This window comes from Alternaria hordeiaustralica, assembly GCF_023758085.1.
Source record: "Alternaria hordeiaustralica strain BMP 2776 chromosome Unknown scaffold_2, whole genome shotgun sequence".
NCBI classification, from domain to species: domain Eukaryota; kingdom Fungi; phylum Ascomycota; class Dothideomycetes; order Pleosporales; family Pleosporaceae; genus Alternaria; species Alternaria hordeiaustralica.
The window spans coordinates 1,954,297-1,973,522 of record NW_026056774.1 but is presented as its reverse complement, the minus strand read 5'-3'; the positions used below and the strand labels follow the sequence as shown (position 1 = coordinate 1,973,522).

Sequence of the window (19,226 nt, the reverse complement as noted above, 5' to 3'; positions counted from 1 at the left end):
GGGCGGAATACAACCTTGGAAGTCGTGTCATGAGATAGGGTTGATCGCCTCGCCTGGTATACGTCCAGGGTGCATGAGAATGGTCAATTAGCAGTGTCAAATATGAGCCTGGTATACTTCAAGGCCTGTGGGGATTACCCATGCTATCGGTGGAAAGCCTGAAGTACAACCCGCTACTCTGTAACATCGTTTACATGGCTTGTAGAAATCTTGAAGTACATCACGCTATCATTCAAATTTACACTCAAAACTCAAAAGTCACGCGACATCCTCCAGGCTGGACTCAATTCATGTGACATTTGTATACTCCTGCTGTGCTTCGGACCACTGTGCAGCTATATCTGATACCTAAAATCCGGTTCGCGATCCGTATACTGCTTGCCAGCAGGCATAGTATACCCTTGGGCGAGCTTGATATCCTTTCTCTTCTCCCTTCTCCTATAAATCGCCCTAACAATCCACCATCCGCACCATGCAAACGCTAAACAGCCCAAGCTCCACGCATGGCCCAAGGTATACTTGGGCGCTGCATTGCTCTGATAGATCTGACCCGAGACCACGCCCCCGATGTTGGTGAGTGTGAGCAAGATGCCTAGAGAAGCGGCGCGTTTGCCATCGGGCGCGCAATTCGCTGATAGCCAGGTTATGTTTCCGCCGGTGCAGAGGAAACAGGCTGTTGCAACAAGGTAGGTGGCGAAGTATTGAACGTATGGGCTGACAGGAGAGAGGAGGATGGCGTAGCCGGCGATGCCTACTGGCGCCATCAGGATGAGTGGCAAGAACCGCGTTTGATACCGATCCGACAGGTATGCGCCGACTGCGTAGACGATGGCGCCCCAGATGTTGACGGGAATAACGAGGTATTGTGCCTGTGCATGTCAGTGCTGTATGCAAAACTGTAAGTGGCTAGCAGTACCTGTTTGGTAGAGAAGTTGAACCCATTCCTGATGATGATAGGTAAGAAGGTGCCGAAACCATACAGAATCGTCACAACGGCGATCTGGATTACACCATGCACCCAACTCTTGATGTCCTTCGCTGCTTCTTTGATATCAGCTTTCCCATAATGACCGGAGCCCTCGGAGTCAGAGTAGGCCTGCGTTCGATGTGCGCGCTGGCGCATGAGAGCCTTCTCGTCATCATTGAGGAAATACGCTGTCTCGAAGGATTTGGGGACAAGGAAGATGCAGCAGGCTGCCCATATTATGGTGATGATGCCTTCAATGACATAAAGCCTGTATGATGCATTAGTCTAAAGGCCATCAGAGTTGCGAGAGCTGAAACTCACCATCTCCACCCCGACCACCCAGCAACCCCGTTCATGTACAGGATGCCGAATGCAATGAGGCCACCAAAGGCTCCCGACAACGCCGACGCGATGAAGAGATACGCGATACGGATACCAAGCTCTTCTCTAGTGTACCAGTTACACAGGAACAGTGTCATTGCCGGAAACAGGCAGCCTTCGAAGAAGCCAAGGAAGATGCGCGTAGTAACTAGGCCAGCAAAGTTTTGCACAAAGCCGGTGCAGAGACATGTGATACCCCAACAAAACGTAATCGTGGGAATGACTCTGTTGAACTGGAGACGCTTGACTAGCAGCGAGGTTGGAAACTGTGTGAAGTCAGATGGGTAGATCTGGAATAGCGGATACACATACTTCGGCGAGAATGTAGAAGATGTAAAACACCGATACAGCAGTCTGCGATTGCGTCAGTCTGAACGAGTTCTCACACATTACATTGAGGCTATCACGCACGTTCAACTCGCTGCCTTTCAGTCCAATATCCGTCGTCATGCCCTGCGTCGCAGCAAACCCAATGTTACCGCGATCCAGATAGCTGATGAGCATCAACATCATCATGACTGGCGCAACGAAGCAATCCAGCTTTCGTCGTAATGCATCTTCTTCCTTCTTGTTCTCGATGATCTCCGGGGTTTCATCTTGCGTGAGATATTCACGCTGCACTTGTTCGTGTTTCTCGTCGGTAACCGAGCGTTGAAGGTCTGGCGTTGCCATTGCCGAAAGATGTCAAGAAGCGAGGGAAACGGTAGCGGATAGCTTCCTGATGCCTTATCCGAGCTCAAAGATCAAGTAGTCTCGTCTATTATGCATCTTCCATAGAAAGGCGTGAATCCGGTATGTATAAACGCTATGCCCCTTCCTGCGTTCATTACTCGTGTCCATCGTCTAGGCCTAGGTCCTTCTCCAACTTCCATGAATCCTCCATCACTCGCTTCGATACGCAGGACGCCTGAAGAGTGAGTGACACAGAAAGGCTGCATGTCGACGTCGGTGGCAGGGTGTAGAGTATTAGCCGGATTGCCGATCTGCGAACGTTGCGGAGGTGGAGAAGCCATGTGTGGTTCCCCAATGCGGGGTGAGATGCGGGGCTAGCTTGGGGAAGCACGACGCGGCTTGGTATGATGGGTGTTCTGAGAAAGGAAGTAATTTCTGCGAGCAGATGGCCAGGATGAATGGTGGTGTGCGGGGAAAGGTATTGGTGAGTCCGTCGCAACTGCAATCCCGCTTGAGGAAACATCGCGCTACTGGGCATGGCTCCTGCCAATTGACATCTCACATCAACAAGCTGATACTACAATTGCGAAAATACTCTCATAAATCTAAAGAGAAGGAAACGATAATCGACGAGAAGGCACTGGCGATCACGTTCTCAACACAATGTCGTCACCAAGCAAGACTGTGGCCTTCATCGGTGCGTTCCTTCCTACCTAGCTAATTCCAATCCATCACTTCTCATACTTACGTTTCGCAGGTCTTGGCGTAATGGGCTATCCCATGGCCCTCAATCTTCGTAAAGGTCTCGACACCTGCCATACCCTCCTAATCTGCGACGTATCCACCTCCGCGCTCGAAAAGTTCCAATCAGACGCCTCAGGCCAGGGTCCAGTGGAAGTAGTAAAGAACGGATATGATGCTGTCCAAAGAGCCGACACCGTTATAACAATGCTTCCAGATTCGAATGCTGTACTGAAGGTGTACCTTGATAAAGAAACGGGGGTGCTCGCTGGTGCGGAGGCACTACCGGAAGCTGGAGAGGGAAAGTTGATCATGGAATGCGGTACCATCGAAACGGCTACGATACTGGAGGTTGCGAAAGCAGTGGAGAACTCTAGCGCGAGCAAGATGCTGACATTTGTTGATGCGCCGGTGTCTGGTGGGCCCATGGGTGCGCAGGATGGTACGCTGGCGTTCATGGCAGGCGCGAACAACAAGGACATCTTCCCTACTGTAAAGGGCTATCTAAGCCACATGGGCAAGCCGGATACGATATTCCTCTGCGGCGACATCGGCGCAGGCACGGCGTTCAAGGTTATCAACAACTACCTCAGTGCCATCACATCGCTGGCAGCGTCTGAAGCCCTGAACATCGGTTCGAAGATGGGGCTAGACGTTGCACTACTTACGGATGTAATCAACGTCTCTGGAGGTCAGTGTTGGGTAACGAGTAAGAGCAATCCAGTACCGGGTATACAAGCGAATGTGCCGAGTTCACGGGGTTACGAAGGCGGGTTCCGCATCGAGCTTTGCGCAAAGGTGTTGGGCATGGGGAGTCAGCTTGCGGAGATGGTTGGGGCGCGCACTATACTCGATAAGCCTACGTTGGAGGCTTTTGGTGAGGCAATGAAGGATGACAGGTATAAAGGGAAGGACGCGAGGGTGGTGTATAAATGGTTGAATGAGAGCGAGCGATAGTTATGATTGGTATGCCAGTTCCTCAGGACGATTAAAATAATGAAAATAACATTAGTTTACGTCCGGTCCCTTGATGATATCCAGTTAACGAGATGGGAGATCTATCAACAGCTCTTGTTGCAGGAGTGCGTTGGTACGACTATTCGAGGACGATCCGATGCTTGCTGAGATCGCTTCCAGCGAATTGTTGCATGACCTCGCCATCCATCACACTATTGATGTAGCATGAGCCTATGAACTTGTGCCGACCTTCCTTCGCTGGCGTGAGAAGAAAAGGGACAGTCGCCCCGAATATGATGCAGCATACGTCGCCAACTTCGATCAAGTCGCCTATCGGAGCCACTCCGATGCGCCCATTCCTGGTCAAAAATATACTCGCGTCGTTGAGATGTATCATTCTATATCCGAGGTTTGCGGCATTACGTCTCTCGTGCTCTTCTATCACCGCATCCTCCTGATCATTCAGTTTCGTCACGCTGATACTGTTTCTGTATGCATCAATCGAGCTTTGCATCGTCTCATCGGTAATGGTGGAGGAGCCATAGCCTGCTGGATAGCCTACCAAGAGGCTGCGCAAAAATTCGACTTGTCGCACTGCGATGCCCAATTGTGACGAGGTTTGCATCACATCATGCCATAACGTATCCATGAGTAGGACGTTTGACCTTATAGTCGGTACATCGGTCAGATTAGCCCTACTTTGATTCGATCGTATCGCATTTGATCTCCATATGACGGTGTCGAAGGTGCAAGCACCAACATTCAAAAGATTCCCGTCATGGTGTATGTCTTTGAAGAGCTCTCTGGTGCCTCCAGCTTGGAACCAATGGTTCGTGTTCGCTATTCCTAAGCGATATTTCCCAGGGACGTGCCATACCGGCGACCAAGATGGATGCACGTCGTCCAGAAGCCTCTTTCTACTATCGTGAGTGACGTCCGAAAGGATGAAAGACCCTTCTGCGGCATTCCTCATCAGCGCAAGGGCGAGACGAACATTGAGATCGTCTATTGAAGAAGTATAGTCGGCCTCCACCAACGTACTGCCTTCACTATCCATAGCAGCTGGACACCCTAAGAACGCGTAAACACGGTCCCTAGGATCACTTGCTTCTAGATAGCGGGCTGCCCGAAGGACCGACGCAAATGTGGTCTGTATGGAGCTAGTGATTAGATACTCCAGTCCAATACGGGTTTTCTGCCACCGTTCCGGCTGGTGATGATTGTAATAGAACTAGGGATACATGTTTTCTGTTTTCAGAGATTTGACAACCCCAATAGTAGTCCGGATAGTTTCCTTGAATTCTGGGCGTCTGTTCATCCACGTGCATATTTCCAACACGTCAGCAATATCGATGCTGATCGGGCCCCAAAACAAACAACCTTCTTTGGCGATGGCGACTTCTTGGACAGTCCATACTCGTCTGAACCAAGGAAATTCGAAGATTCTCTTGACTCCTAACCATCGTTTCGTATCCATACAAATAGGGTACGGTTTGGTAAAGCGGACCATTTGGTGGATCATTTGGTCTGCCTGCAAGAACGAGTCCTGAAAGTATGCGTTCGCCTCAAGAATGATAGCAAACGCATCGATAGCGATATTTTGATCATCGCGACCAAGCCAAACAAGTGTGCGTTTTGCGTTGGCGTAGACTTCGCCCATTCTCTTGACCTGATGTCCCTTCTCTCTGTCGTCTTTCTGGTTGATACAGAGAGCATCCGCCCATAGTAGTCGAGGCTCAGTCGTGTGTCGGAAGTTCCGAAATGCATCTGCGAGGCTGACAGTGATAGCTACTCGCAGTCCATTACACCGTACATCGACAGTGTCGTTGGGGTCGCCCCAAACGTACGATATGGCTTCATATGAGCCTTTGGATTCTTCGATGCCAATGATTTTGAGGCTGCACTCAATGCCTTGATCGGTTTCGCCAGATTGGAGTTTTAACACGCGAATAAACTCGCCCGCTGGTAGTGGTTTGTAGATTGTCTTGTCAGGTATGTCATCGCTCATTTCCAGTCGTCCGATCTCAGACGATGCGATAGTACATTCCGACATTTTTCGATTGTATGTTGAAAGAGCCAGCTCGCTCGTGGACATGTCGTGTCGATGAGAGAAGGGAAGCGGGGAAGGAAGGCTGAGCTTATATGAAATCAGGCAGCTACACGCCACCACCTGCTGATTGGCGAAACGGATGCAGAGCTCTGGACCCAAATACCCTCGCACCATCCATACGGTGTCGCCAGGACTTTGGCGGGGTACTGTTATTACCAGGAATGACAAGGGGTGTTAATGGGACATAATTGAGTACTTACTTAAAACGAACATATAGATATATTAGACCTCTAAAGACCACTTGTGCCCCAGTAGTATCTAATGCCAAACAAAAGAAATACCCCCATACCATGTATATGCCTCCCAACCCAGCCGCGAGACCAACCAGTCCCACGGCATCAGATGCCGCCTAACCCAAGGAAAAGTGGTATGCTGTGGTATCATCCATATGCGAGCCCTAAAACGCCATATAACACCTTTCCGATCCATCGGACGCACTGCTGATAGACCATGTAGACCCGTTGCTTACGGGCAGGTCAAACTCCTCGTCCTCTTGCTATCACCCAAGCCTAGTACTTCTCCCCTGACATGCTTGGGTACTTGAGCTTTCGCCCAGCACTGCATAGCTACTCTGCGCATGAGCTCCACTTCCTCATCGCGCAGCCTGAGTTGTCGCTTCGCCAGCTTGCTCTTTCTGAGCTTGACGCCCTTCTCCTGAACCGCTTGTCCAGATACCACAAAAGGCACCGTAGGATGTGTGAGCCCACGCTTCGAGCCAGGGCGTTCGGTCGTAGGCGACGAAACGAGGGACTCAAGGTTCACGCACTCAGCGATGAGAGCCTGGATGCCAGCGGAGAGCTGTGTTGCGCGCGAGAGAATATAGCCCCAGATCTCCGAGCCCTCCCAAAACGGGTCGTTTATAACGGCGTGTTGGAGCGCGGGGAGGATGTGAGGGAGCGGAGGCAGCGTTCGGTCCTCGATGTGCTTTGGCGGTTCTTCTTGCGTTGGCGTCGCGATGTTTGCTGTGCTAAGCAGACTTGCGGCGATGGTCAAGCGGATGTGGCTGTCGGTGCTGAGGGTTGCTGTTACGACGCATGCTGGGCAGCCCCGGGTGCGGCACCAGTCCGCTTCTTCGGTTATGAAGCATTGCAGCCCGATGAATGCGCTGCGGGATTCGCCCGAGAAGGCGAGCTCGAGGTCAGAGGCGCGTTGTGTGCATAGTGCGGCGGAGGCTAGTGTTGATGCGCGGGAGAAGAGGGTTACGACGGGCATGATGAGGGCGTGGAGGATATCGCGGTGGAGTATATATGTCTGTTTCGCCTGGGGAGAACATTGCGTGTGTGTTGCGCAGAAGCTGGCATACTTGTTAGTGATTGAGGTTTGCCGTAGAGCTGGGGGTGGATAGGCATGTGGAGGTGGAGAGAAGCGATACGAAGCGCGATAAGCTGCTCGCGACGGGGGAAGAAGAACAGGAACATGAACATACTCAGCATCACCAGCCAGATGCCTCCTCAGCGCGCAAAAGGCCTTTGACTCGCCCAGCGCCTCTACATCCTCATGTGGGATCACAAAAGGGCTCTCCATCGGCACAGCGTATCCGTAGTCCATCGTATCTCTCTGTCGGCGTGGCTATCTCGCTTCGCATCGGTATGCAGTCGGGCTATCTCGAGTCGAAAGGCAGACGAGAACGAACAAGCTTCTTTGCACGACGAGGCTAAAAAGCAGATAAGAGGGGGAAGAGCAAAGCAAGCAAGATGCCAGGGAAAGAAGGCTTCGAGGGTATTATCATTATTCCCTGCAACGGACGGCCGTTCCCTATTTCACCCCCCAAATGACGCGAACGAGCCTCCCTCATGCCCAGGAGCTCCACCCGCTGCTGCGCTGCCGGGGTGGAGACTGCTGTAGATCTAGACTTGCATATTGCGCACCCCCCTTTCCTTATCCGCCCACGCTTGTGCAGAGCCCGTATCTCACGACTGCTTTATGTAGCCAACTAGCTCGCGCCAGATGGCATCACCACCGGCCGGGAAGTACTGCCTTTCGGATTCGGGCAGAAAACGCGGCGTGGGCGGTTAGTTCCCTGTTGCGCATCAACAGCTTGCTTTTCTCCGCACTTCAGCGGCATCAACAACGAAGAAGCGGTGGAGCATTTATTTTGCGACCTCGTTAATTTGAGGGAAGCGAACTGCCTCCTGTATCTCATACAGCAGGTGTGCCCGCGCCTACGTACTTCTCTCCCTTTCCCCTAAACCAATTTGCGAGCATGATCTTCAATGATGCAAGCGCAGCTACACCGACCCGACCGCACAGAGGCCGATCAACCCGAACATCGCGATCGAAACGAGAACGACGTCGTGGGTAGAGCGGTCGGTTGACAAGGACGACCCCGCTGAAACACGTTTCGATAAAGATAGTCGTTAGCCCAAGGGTTCGCGAGAGGCACTAGATATCGCGACATTGTTAACTGCCGCACTATTGGAAGCGCGTAGCGGCCGACATCACCACCTCAGCTGCGCCATCTCTCGACTTGCAGATGTCATGGACGCACCGCCTGTATCTCTATGCGAATGGTTCTTACACCTGCATTGCGAACTATTCGGCCCTGCGTCGCTGGCGATATCGCTCGGTTTATGAAATATGGAGCCGAATTACGCGTATCGCTTGCTGGTACCGCGGCCGTGAACAGGGTGCGTCCCGTCAACATCGCAACATGCTACAATGACAGGACAGAAATGTTTGCGTGGAACGGAAGATTGGTGGTGAAATTTTCATGACGCTACAATGATTGATTCAGATACAGGCTGATACGGGCTGAGTGGGAATTGGCTGACGATGGCGTTTGCGCTACGGAGGACGGGCGCTCCCGTGATCGACGCTACAGCAGGATGCAGTCTCAACTTTCCTGCTTGAGATGCACTATCGTGGTGCAAACTATCAGTTTCGCTGTTGAGATGACGTTGCCCAGCCAGTACCACGGCTGATATCGACGCCTCTTCCCCCTTTCCGGTCTTCGTTCTTCCCCCACGCTCACCCACCAGTACAGTAGGAGACCCCTGGGACGTGCAGGCGCATCGGCTTGTAATCCGTCGATTTGGCTGCTAGTCAGGAACGACTGAAACGTGCAGTCGCGCTATCGATCAATTGTCTTGTAGCGCACGCCGGAGTGACAAGCGTTCGAGAATGATGCCATATTTAGTAGCATGACAGATTCGTCTTGTAAGAAACGACTGCAGCTAATGTAGACTTTGCGTCTATCGGACTTGGCTACCAGTGGACTTCAGATAACGGACAAGCTATGCATCGGCCTTTTGTGGTTTGTTGCACTTCGATATCGAGAACGGTAGCTCTGATGAACTCTAAGATTTGTTTGGCCAGCCCGTGCCGCCGGTATCCTCTGGTCGATGATAAAACATTACAATATCAGCGAAGCCTTCTTCACCTAAACCAGAAAACTGAGTACGACCCATCGTTGCTAAGGATGCGTCGTTGGGTGCCGTCGGCAGTCTGCTTCCTCCCGAAAGGATCCGTAAGTAGCATTGTAAGCTTCTCTGAAATCGGGCCCATCTCTTGCTTCGACACAGGTATGGGTGGGCTCAACAGACTCGGATCAGGCTGCAGGATGGCAAAGATGCTGCTCTTTGATCGACCGATCATCCGACGATGGACATCTTGCAAGTGGTCGTATAGGGGCCAGAGTGTCTCCAGGTATCGCGCGGCGACGGGTTCGCATGGTTTACATGGCTCGAGCATATCCATGCACGACTTGGCGTACGTGAGATCAGCTTCGACTCCTTCAGTTTGACCGTCCATGAGTTTAGTCGTTGCGCTGAAGAGCAGGCAAATGGCAGCTGAGAATGCCCAGTAAATACTATGATCGTTAGTTCGTGGGGTGTTCGGGTTTTGTATACGAACTTACATGATCCAGCAACGCGTTGTCAGCGTACCGTCAAAAGAGATAAGGCTCAATATGCGAGCAATGTTCTGGGCAGCCATTGCACATTCCTGTCGGTATATCTTGACATCTTCGACTGAAATGTTATTCAACGCAGATGGAATTCCGTCGATAAGCTGGGCTTCTGCTGAAGCCACTAGTAGCTGGCGGTATAGCAGGACCAGTGCACCAAGATACATGATCTGAATCAGTCAATAAAATGATGATACAAGAAGATGGAAGGTCTCCTTACGTGCAACATAAAGACCGCTCGCCTTTGGAAGACTGTCAAGTCTTGTGCGGCACTAGACAGAAGCGTAGGGATCTGTAACGTTTGCGGAACTTCTTCACGCCACTTTTCCAGCTTCATTGTGAGCATGGTGATGTTCCCTTTGGTAGCTAGCTCTGGAGATGCCAGTGTCTTGGCAACCTCGGCGGCTATCAGGTTGATCTTGCTGGTTTGCATGTGTATGAGTTCATCGATGGACAGCTGATCTTGGCGATGGGCAATGCAGGCGACCTAGCCATGTTAGTATCATGAAAATCAATATAGGCTCGCCCTGGCATACCTGGATGTCACTGGCTGTCACCTCAGTGGGATAGCCGAGGGTGTAGGCAAGCCATGAATCCATGAATACGAGGCTACGGAATATCTTTCTCCAGTGGTCGTCCGTTGCTGAGCGAGACGAAGTTTGCAGAGCCGGATACTTCCAACGGGCGATCTGTAGTCCTGCAGCTGTGGCTTGTTAGTACAATCACATGATCAAGTGTACGAGTTGAACATACCGATAAGATACTTGGCGCTCATGTGCTTCTCGAGCAAAGAATAAAAGGACAAAGATAATAGCAAGCGCATTGTGCGGAAATAGTCTTGTCTGGCAGTCTGCTCGTTGAAATGAAGGGTCCCAGATGCGTAGAGCAATCGGCGCATCCGATCAGGGTAGGCATCGATGTCGTAATGCGCGCCCATAGCAGCAACTGTGAAGCATTCGGCAAGTGTCATGTCGTCCACCTTCTTTTGGGGCCGGTAGATACGGTCAAGTATCTCATTAACCTCATCATAAGTCCACATGAAGAGCAGCGACCCAGTTCCTTGCACGAACGCGTACATGGACCGCCGAACACGATCCTCGGTCGGCAAAAATGCTTGACTGAACTGCTGGCCGGATCCATTGAGTATCTCGCCTCTGAGGGTGACCAACTCACTGAAGGCCAGCGTCAGAGCATTGTGGCACGCTTCGGCTTCGGGTCCGGCTGATATGCTGCTTGATTGGAGAGATACCGGGCTGTCTGAAGAGCTCGGGCTAGCACGTGAGTATTGTCTCGTGTTGTTAGAAGTGTCGGTCGTTGAGCGACTATTCGTCGGTCGCTGTTTGCCAATGCTCGGACTTGATTGTTGCGACTTGAACTCGTTCAGATAGGCCTGATACTTTCGCCAGTTATCCGTCTTCTTGTAGTCGTCCATTTGGGCTTCGAACTCTTGCATGGCTCGGGCCGCATTGCTTTCCCAGATACGCTTTCTCTCTGAAGGAAGCTCCTGCCATCTCCGACCGACTTCGCGAGCTATATCCACAAAGGATAGTTGGCTGACCTCAGGGTCGGTACGAAGCTGGTCGGCGAAGTTTACATCTGACAACAAGTTAGATCAAGTCCTGATGATATCATGTGCGAAGAGCGTACATGCTGTCTTTGGCTTCTTTGGCGCATTTGGGTCTGCCCGCGGATGCCGCCTGTACCTCCTCTTCTCTCGTGGTGGCAGGGACGTTGTTTGCCTGGTGAAACTTTCCAAAGCGGAGGTCGATAATGACGTCGGCTCAGGCGAGTTATTTTCTGGCTCCAGTGATAGTGATTGAGGGATGCCGCGGTACGTGGCAATCTCTCGCTGTAGTAATCTCCTGTGGCCAAGCTTGAACTCGAGCGCTGTTAAATCGTCCTCCGTGATGTCTACAACCGTCTCCCAGTTGTGGAACCCATTCTCAGCGAGCACCTGAGCATACTGAGTGAGCCCAAGTCGCTCCAAGACTTCAGTGAGGTCTGGGACAGAAGAACTCGGAAAGGTAGGGATCGCCATGAGGGGTGACGTCTGTGGTGGAAGAAGATGGGAAAAGGGACAAATGGCATATATGAGCGCTGCCACACGGCATGACAGATGCCGCGACTATGGCCTTACAGGCGGGCTGAAGCTGAGATGGACGTTATAGGGTAGCGCGCAGTCGTGGCCGGTGATCCAGACCGCGTAGATGAAAAGAAGGGTGTTCTGGGAGAGCCTCGAACGTCACAGCCCGGACCCACTTTTGACACACGCTAGTGGCAGTAGCCGGTTTCTGCCACAGGGCAAGAACTTCCATGGGAATTCAAGACGCCGCCACACGACGCGCCCATGGTGTTTGTGTTTTTCCATGAGCACGTATTGCTAAGACGGCTCGGTCCTGCTGCTGTTCATCTCATTTCGCTATTGCTGCTGAGCGCATCGGCCTTCTCTAGCGTGCTACCGACATCAGCAGCAGCACCGCGCTGTGTCCAGACCTCAGAACACCACGCAAAGACAACGATGCGAATCATGTGGCCCAAACACTCACTACCAGTGTGTTGCCGCTCAATGCAGCTATACGCGCTCCAGAATCAACGTATGATCTTTTGCGCTATCTGCCGAGGGAATGATTCCCGGGAAGCTTAAAGTTGACCGCCCTTCCACCACTCAAATACATGAAGCAGCTACGGAATTGCTTTCCACCTCCCTGTTCCAGTCAGAAGCCATCATCTGCACTACAGTGTCTCTTGAGTGTGTAACCCACGACCGGAGTTTACCGATCGAAAGCTGCTCGACGATCGTGTTCTTATGTAGGCCAAAGGCCTAGACTGTTCGTGCATCTCCGACACAGCGGCGCGCCATCTCGCCAGCCTCTAGCTTACCCACACGACTTCCCGGTTCCCGTGCATCTCTGCGCCACACCTCCGCGCGATGAGTAGGGAATGTCTCTTCGCTTGGATCGGTACCCTTTCCCCACACACACTCTTGCTGATCATGGCCATGGTAGATTCGCGCAGCCTTGCCATTGGCGCTGGCAAAGCTGCTGATCTCCATGTTGTGAAACGAGCAGCCTCGTGGCCGTCGTGCTAAGCACGTGCACTCAGATCCTGCTCATCGACTTGGAGCATTCAGCCATCAATCATGAGGCTCGTGCCTGGATCACGCATGACGATCCACGCTACACAAGCAACAGCTGTCAAATCGCATCAAAGGGTACAGCAACCGACACATGCACCACGTCCTTGGCCAAATATCAGGCTCTCTTGAACTATCAAAATTAGTACGACTGCCCAATCCTTACACGAGCTACTGCAGACGAGGGGCTTGGAAACGCCCCAAAATAACAGTGTTCTGTACGCATCATATCGAGCAAATGGGGGTCAATTTTCGGAAGTATGCACTACGCTACAGGTACTTTTGCATCAGCTCTTTCACGCGCTCCAGGTTCAGCGCTTCAATCTTGTTTCCGTTACCGTCCATTGTCTCCGCCATACACAGGACATTGTATATTGCTTCTTCGACTGCGTCAGCGCTCGCCTCAAATAAGGCATTGATTGTCTGATCGTCGGTCATGGTCACCGATACCTCTCTCGCCTTGTACGGATCGACAGATGCTTGCCCCGCTGTGACTGTCTGCACGTTCAACTCGTTGGCGGTAGAGAACGCGAGGAAGACATCGCCGGAAGAGTTCGTGCCGTAGCCACCTACGCGAGACAATCCGACAGTCGCGCGTTTGGCGAGCCTTTGCAGTTGTTGCGGGTGAAGCGGCGCGTCCGTGGCCAGGATGATTATGATGGATCCATCTTTCTTGTCCTTCTCCTTCTTCACCTTGAACAGTAGGTTCGCTTGTGCCAGTAGTTCTGGATCGTCAGGGTTCTCCTCAATCTTTCGCTTCTGCTCTTCATAGATGAGTCTCCCAATCGGCGCACCTCCGATCTTGAGATCCCACATCTTGCCGTAATTCGCTTGGACCAGAGCCGCGACTGCATAACTCTTGCCATCCTCACCAGGCACTACACGAGAGCTGGATCCAGTGCCACCCTTGAAGTAATGGCAAATCATACCCGTTCCACCGCCCGTGTTTCCCTCTTTCACAGGGTCGCTGCTTGCTTTGTCGATGCCATCTACGACATGCTTCGGTGTCACAGCAAATTTGGACACATCGTGCAGGAAACCATCAAAGGTCTCCGCGACGACAGGCAATAGGAACCAATCGACCTTTCCATTCTTGTCGCAGTTCTCACGGATCGCATATTCGTAGATGCCGTTGTACGCTGAGCCAACGCCAAAGCTCCCCGTGATGATGATTGGGGAGAAAAGAAGGCCCATCTCTTCGATCAGATGCGCTCCAGTCATTTCCCCAGAGCCGTTGAAGCGGAACATGCCTGCGAAACAAGCTTTGTGAAACCAGTCCTTGCGCGGAATGATGGTCGTCACGCCAGTGTTGATGTCGTTCGGTGGGGCATCGGGATAAGCAGGAGATGAATGGATGGACTCAGTGTGCACGAGTACACCGGGAATATCTGTCAGACTGTTCTTTGGGCCGGGCTGGTAGCGACCAAGATGCAGAGTTGGTAACAGATCGCGGATGCGCTGACGCGGGATAGTAGAGGGCGCCGAACCGGAAGCCATTGCAGGTGGTAGTGATGACAAAGATGCGATGATAATTCGAGGGATTGAGATACCTAGATACTCTAGAGGAGAAGTGTGAGTCTGCTATGTTGCAGCCTGGATGCCTCAGATACTTATACACATTCCTACAGGTCGATGTGTCTGCCTAGCGTATGCACTCGAGAATAGGTAGCTTACCATCCTCGCGATCCTCCCGGATACCAACACAACGCCTTTCTCAAGGGCGCAATTTGCGCAAAACATGGCGAGGGCGTTTTCGCCTTCCTAGTCTGCTCATAGACTTACCTCATCGCTCTCGCGGTCCCTCCAGGCACCAACATAACGCTGCTTTCGAGATCGCAAGCCCTGCAAAACCTCACGATGGCCGTTGTGGTGATGGAGATTGCTACATGCGGAAGACATGAGCCTTTATGAGTCACTTTGAGCGATAGCGATTAAACCCACCGCATCATAAACTCATTGGCACGGAGATATCTGGATGCATGCTGGCGACGGAGTTCAAACGACACGAAAGAGTCAGACCCGACGACCCGCTCCTTCGCGCATGATTAGCGTAGTGGCTTGCGAATCAACCCCGCCTCCTCAATTTGCGAGACGCGCTCCTCAACACCGCTGGATCACAACGTTGCAACGTTTAGCAGTCAAGGATGAGGCAGCTGTGAAGCCATAGCGGTCGTTGGACTCACGTGTGCGATAAGCGGCCGCCGCGCCCGACAATATTTCCGAACAGTAGTTCACGACTCAGGTGCCAAGGCCCACCGAACCGGTTCCTGCATAGCGCATCTCCAACACCACAAGCTTGACCTTCTCCAGTCGATGTGATCTCCGCAATGTGCCGTGTCGGAGTTATCTGACGTAGTCGGACCGCTTTCGAGCACCCCCACCCTTGCTGTGAGAAAGAATCCGCAAAAAAAACTCCGAGATACTTGCTCGATGTTCTTGCCTCTTCATCTTTACCACCGGACGGCAACATGCTTACACAGCTTCTTGCAGTAGGGCTTCTGAGCCTCGCGAAGCCCGCCCGAGCAAGCTATGGATTTTACGTCGGAAAGAACCTAACGCAGGATGGCAGTGTTATGCTGGGTGGCACCGGAGAAGAAGTGTCCTCGCACTGGCTTCAGATCTTCCCAGCAAAAGATCACGCCCCGAATGCGACAATCACAGTTGGAGTTACCGAAGACGCATCGATGCCTGGAAAACTGATGAACATATCCCAAGTGCCGCACACGTTCCGCTATCTTTCCATGGAATACTCCGACTTCGAGGGCTTCCCACCTCCTCTGACGAACGGTGGTGTGAATGAGAAGGGCGTCGCTGTCAGGGACATCTGGGCACAAAACCGAGATGACCTCATTGCTATGACGCCAAACCCCCAGACAGGTTTACAATACTCCGACCTAGCTCGTATCGTTATGGAACGCGCGAGCACCGCACGCGAAGGTGTTGAGCTCATTGGCCAGATGATTGCAGAATACGGATACGCCGATTACGGCGGCAACTCGCATCTCATTGCAGATGCGAACGAAGGATGGGTCGTATGGCAGATGTCAGGAGGCAAGAAGCTTTGGGCTGCAGAACGTCTCGGCGAGAACGACGTACGTGTGCTTTACCCAGGTTACATTGAGGACTTCCCGGTCGATTTCGAAGACAGTACAGACTACATGGGTAGCCCGAACATCGTGAGCTTCGCTGTCGAACAGGGCTGGTGGAACCCGAACGGCACCGAGCCGTTCAACATCTTCAATGCGTATGCCTACCAAGCGGAGGGATACACTGCGCGAGACGGAGGTGCGAAGTACATGTCTCAAGCGGCTCTTGAGAACGCCACCCGCGCAATGGCTCCGGTGACCGAGAAAGACCTGATCGAGCGCGTTCGCGACTACCGTATTTCAGATGATGAAGCCGGATATGGCCAAGTAGTGTCTCTTCGCGCAGACATGGACCCGGATCTGATTCGCATCTGGGTCGCTCCAACCGGATCTGTGACGGCACCCTTCAACCCGTGGTGGCTGGGTGTGAAGAGCGTGCCACCTGAGTACGGCCTCCATCGCTATCTCTACAAAGATGCCGCATCCACCTTCTTAGATACCGACTACCAATACCAAGAAGCCACGCACTTCGCCGGACGCATCTTCAAGCAGGTCCTCTACTACACTTGCTCAGATCCGGAGTCATACCTACCCATCGTCCAAAACATGCTCCACGGATTTGAGAACGCGTCATTCGCAGACATGGAGTGGGTTGAGCGCAGCGCTAAGACTTTGGTGGACAACGGAATGCGGGAAGATGCGCTAGAGCTTCTGACTTTCTATTCGCATACTAGGGCTGAGAAGGCTCTGGCTCTTGGAAAGACTATGGTCGATGCGCTAGACTCGTATGTCAAGCTTATGGGACAATTCCGCATGCCGACTGGCGACCGCATCAACGACCCTGGGCTTGGAGCGGAGACTGTGAATTGCTTGGTTGGCTGGGATCCTGATCAACCGGCCGATCAACAAAGACCATTGAAGAGGTTCAGGCGTCAAATCTAGTATGAAGCGAAGGGTACGAGGGATCGTTGTGTTTATCTGTCATATTAATTGCTCTTGTACTTCATGCTACAGTTTCACCTGCTGTGGACCGACAGAAGCACCCGCGAAGCTCTGATCTGAAGCTGCTGCAAGCACCACTTCTCCATAATCGTAATTTCCCAAGCCCTTGTTGTGCACGGTCGCAGGAATGCATGTCTGAGGTTGCCTTGTAATCTTTCCAAGGCTGCGCGAGGATAAGGAAGTGTCTCGAGAGGTGATTGTGATGGGAGTTGAACTCTACCCGTGGACGCGTCGAGATTAGAACATCACATGATTCGGCTTACTAAGCCGTAAGCGAGACGGCCCTTGCGGACAGCGGCCCCGGTGCTTCCTTCCTCCCACGCATCCATCGCACGCTGTCAACATGATACGGTCGAGAAAGTTCCGACAGACGCGTTTGGTGGTCAGATCGAGGTGATCAATGCTTTGTAACTCAGGCCGAACGCGTATCACTGTCCGACGCCGCATCAGCAGTCAGACGCCCGCACACAGACCGCCAACCATCTACACCAGATGCCAAGACTGTCTTGCATCTCGTGAGGAACCTGCTGTTCATCCTTCTCGATCCGAGCTCATTACCCAGCGTGTTAATCACATAGCTTCATTGTTGGTGGACGGGGATCCGGCGTCCACCGCCTATGCACCCACAGACCAGGTTGACAGGTCAAATACGATGTCTGCATGCACGCCCATTATGCGAGACCGACTTTACCCGGTCATTCTACCATCGCGTCTAGGCCGGACACCTCTAATCTTACCCAGTCCAGTATCTGTCGGTTGGATGAGCAGAGGAATTGGGTATACGACCAGGTTTGCCTGCCATGGCTACAGATCACTTCAGGGATCTTATCCCTACTGAGCCTGCGGATAGCTTGGCCCACGTGGAAGTACAACTCCAAACATTGGAATTGGGATTTTAGCTTTACATACTGCAGACGCGATGCAGTAAGCGGCAGCCGAAGCACACAACAGGCTCGGCCCGCCAGATGCGTGTGGCCCGAAGGCTAGTCCCCGGAAGGCTTGTTGAGACACCTGGCATGCGAACTTGCTAGTAAGGCTTGCAGGACTTCTCGCTCCTATAGCGATTCTTACCAGATGACCACGCATGGCAGAGTTAGGATGAGGTCCAGGCGGTTGAAGACGAACACTGGGGCTATGACTAGCACAGACTCGGCAGTGTTCGTCGTAACAACTAACTAGATCCATGTGTCAGCCTGCACGCGATCGTACCTACAGGGAGTCTGCATGGCATCATGCCTATCTTGAATGTGTGGAAACCAACTGATATAGCTGCAGGGTTCGATGGTATCTCGATGATGCTCGACTGCCTATGATCAGCTCGATGGCCGATCTTCTTCGTATACGTTCAAGACTGCAAGATGAGTTTAGTCCCGGGTTGCCAACTCGTCAGCCAATACGTTCGGTTTGTTCGACACCCGCGGCGTTGCGTAGCCCTTCATTGGGTAGCCTAGCGTACGTAAGTGTTAGAGATTCCGTTGAGTCGGAGTACCTACCACTAAGATGCATGGGAATGGCGCACTGTGGCCCTATCATCCCACAACAAACACGCCACCGCTGAGAAGAGCATAACCCTCTGTTATGTCGCGCCAAATTGGTATTAACGCTGTACTACCATGGCCTCGGCCGTCCTGCAAAGACTTTTCAGAGCCCTGACTTATTCGGGTATGGAGAAGCAATGGAATGCGTACCACTTTCCTGCATCTACGGAATTAGCTCCATACCGGCAACGGTCTTCTACTATGTAAAATACCACGCAAGTCACTACCAAACTGTCCGGAGCGATACCAAATGCCTTCAGCAATCGCCTATGACGCCGGAGCTCCTTCCGCGGATATCACATATCGTTGCAAGCTAGACCGTCTTACCGCTCGTTGGTGCGTCACAGTCCACACTCCGCAAGAGCCACGTCTGCTAGCACAAGCCATAGGCAACTCAGTCAGCTATTCGGCCTCGCTATTGGCGTTTGATAATCGCATTGATGCTACGCTGACGCTCTTGGCCATGCGTGAGGTAGGCCATAAACTGCTGTACATCCGAGCTCTCGTCACCAACAGCGACAACACACCGAAGGATGAGGCTATGCCTCCCGATGATCCGAAGAGCTGCTGGTGCCTCAAGACTGCAGCTTCGCTTGATGGACATCTTTCTGAGTTGTGGGTGATCACAAGTATAAGAATGCCCTTTCCTTCTGCTCATTGCTACAACCATCTCCAGCCAACAATCACAAATCCTTTCTTCAACTCTTACACTCATCAATCTTTCCACCTTCCAAG

General features: G+C 52.3%; 7 protein-coding genes across 7 annotated transcripts; 2 read left to right on the top strand and 5 right to left on the bottom strand.

The window, feature by feature from the left end:
* Positions 1-335: 335 nt before the first annotated feature.
* On the bottom strand, positions 336-2,020 carry J4E84_002119 (uncharacterized protein; the record flags this gene model as incomplete). The annotated part of the gene is made up of 5 exons (XM_049384747.1): positions 336-869; positions 917-1,235; positions 1,289-1,614; positions 1,661-1,702; positions 1,760-2,020. 5 exons carry the CDS (start codon positions 2,018-2,020, stop codon positions 336-338), a joined length of 1,482 nt encoding a protein of 493 aa, XP_049248103.1.
* A 663-nt stretch (positions 2,021-2,683) lies between these two features.
* J4E84_002118 (uncharacterized protein) lies at positions 2,684-3,718 on the top strand (the record flags this gene model as incomplete). Its single annotated transcript, XM_049384746.1, has 2 exons — positions 2,684-2,717; positions 2,778-3,718. 2 exons carry the CDS (start codon positions 2,684-2,686, stop codon positions 3,716-3,718), a joined length of 975 nt encoding a protein of 324 aa, XP_049248102.1.
* Positions 3,719-4,949: 1,231 nt separating this feature from the next.
* On the bottom strand, positions 4,950-5,771 carry J4E84_002117 (uncharacterized protein; the record flags this gene model as incomplete). Its single annotated transcript, XM_049384745.1, has 1 exon — positions 4,950-5,771. The coding sequence occupies one exon, from the start codon at positions 5,769-5,771 to the stop codon at positions 4,950-4,952; it is 822 nt and encodes a 273-aa protein (XP_049248101.1).
* A 522-nt stretch (positions 5,772-6,293) lies between these two features.
* J4E84_002116 (uncharacterized protein) lies at positions 6,294-7,040 on the bottom strand (the record flags this gene model as incomplete). The annotated part of the gene is made up of 1 exon (XM_049384744.1): positions 6,294-7,040. One exon carries the CDS (start codon positions 7,038-7,040, stop codon positions 6,294-6,296), a length of 747 nt encoding a protein of 248 aa, XP_049248100.1.
* A 2,163-nt stretch (positions 7,041-9,203) lies between these two features.
* J4E84_002115 (uncharacterized protein) lies at positions 9,204-11,770 on the bottom strand (the record flags this gene model as incomplete). Its single annotated transcript, XM_049384743.1, has 6 exons — positions 9,204-9,636; positions 9,685-9,902; positions 9,953-10,219; positions 10,269-10,435; positions 10,486-11,328; positions 11,380-11,770. 6 exons carry the CDS (start codon positions 11,768-11,770, stop codon positions 9,204-9,206), a joined length of 2,319 nt encoding a protein of 772 aa, XP_049248099.1.
* Positions 11,771-13,135: 1,365 nt separating this feature from the next.
* On the bottom strand, positions 13,136-14,362 carry J4E84_002114 (uncharacterized protein; the record flags this gene model as incomplete). The annotated part of the gene is made up of 1 exon (XM_049384742.1): positions 13,136-14,362. One exon carries the CDS (start codon positions 14,360-14,362, stop codon positions 13,136-13,138), a length of 1,227 nt encoding a protein of 408 aa, XP_049248098.1.
* A 971-nt stretch (positions 14,363-15,333) lies between these two features.
* J4E84_002113 (uncharacterized protein) lies at positions 15,334-16,893 on the top strand (the record flags this gene model as incomplete). Its single annotated transcript, XM_049384741.1, has 1 exon — positions 15,334-16,893. One exon carries the CDS (start codon positions 15,334-15,336, stop codon positions 16,891-16,893), a length of 1,560 nt encoding a protein of 519 aa, XP_049248097.1.
* Positions 16,894-19,226: the final 2,333 nt, after the last annotated feature.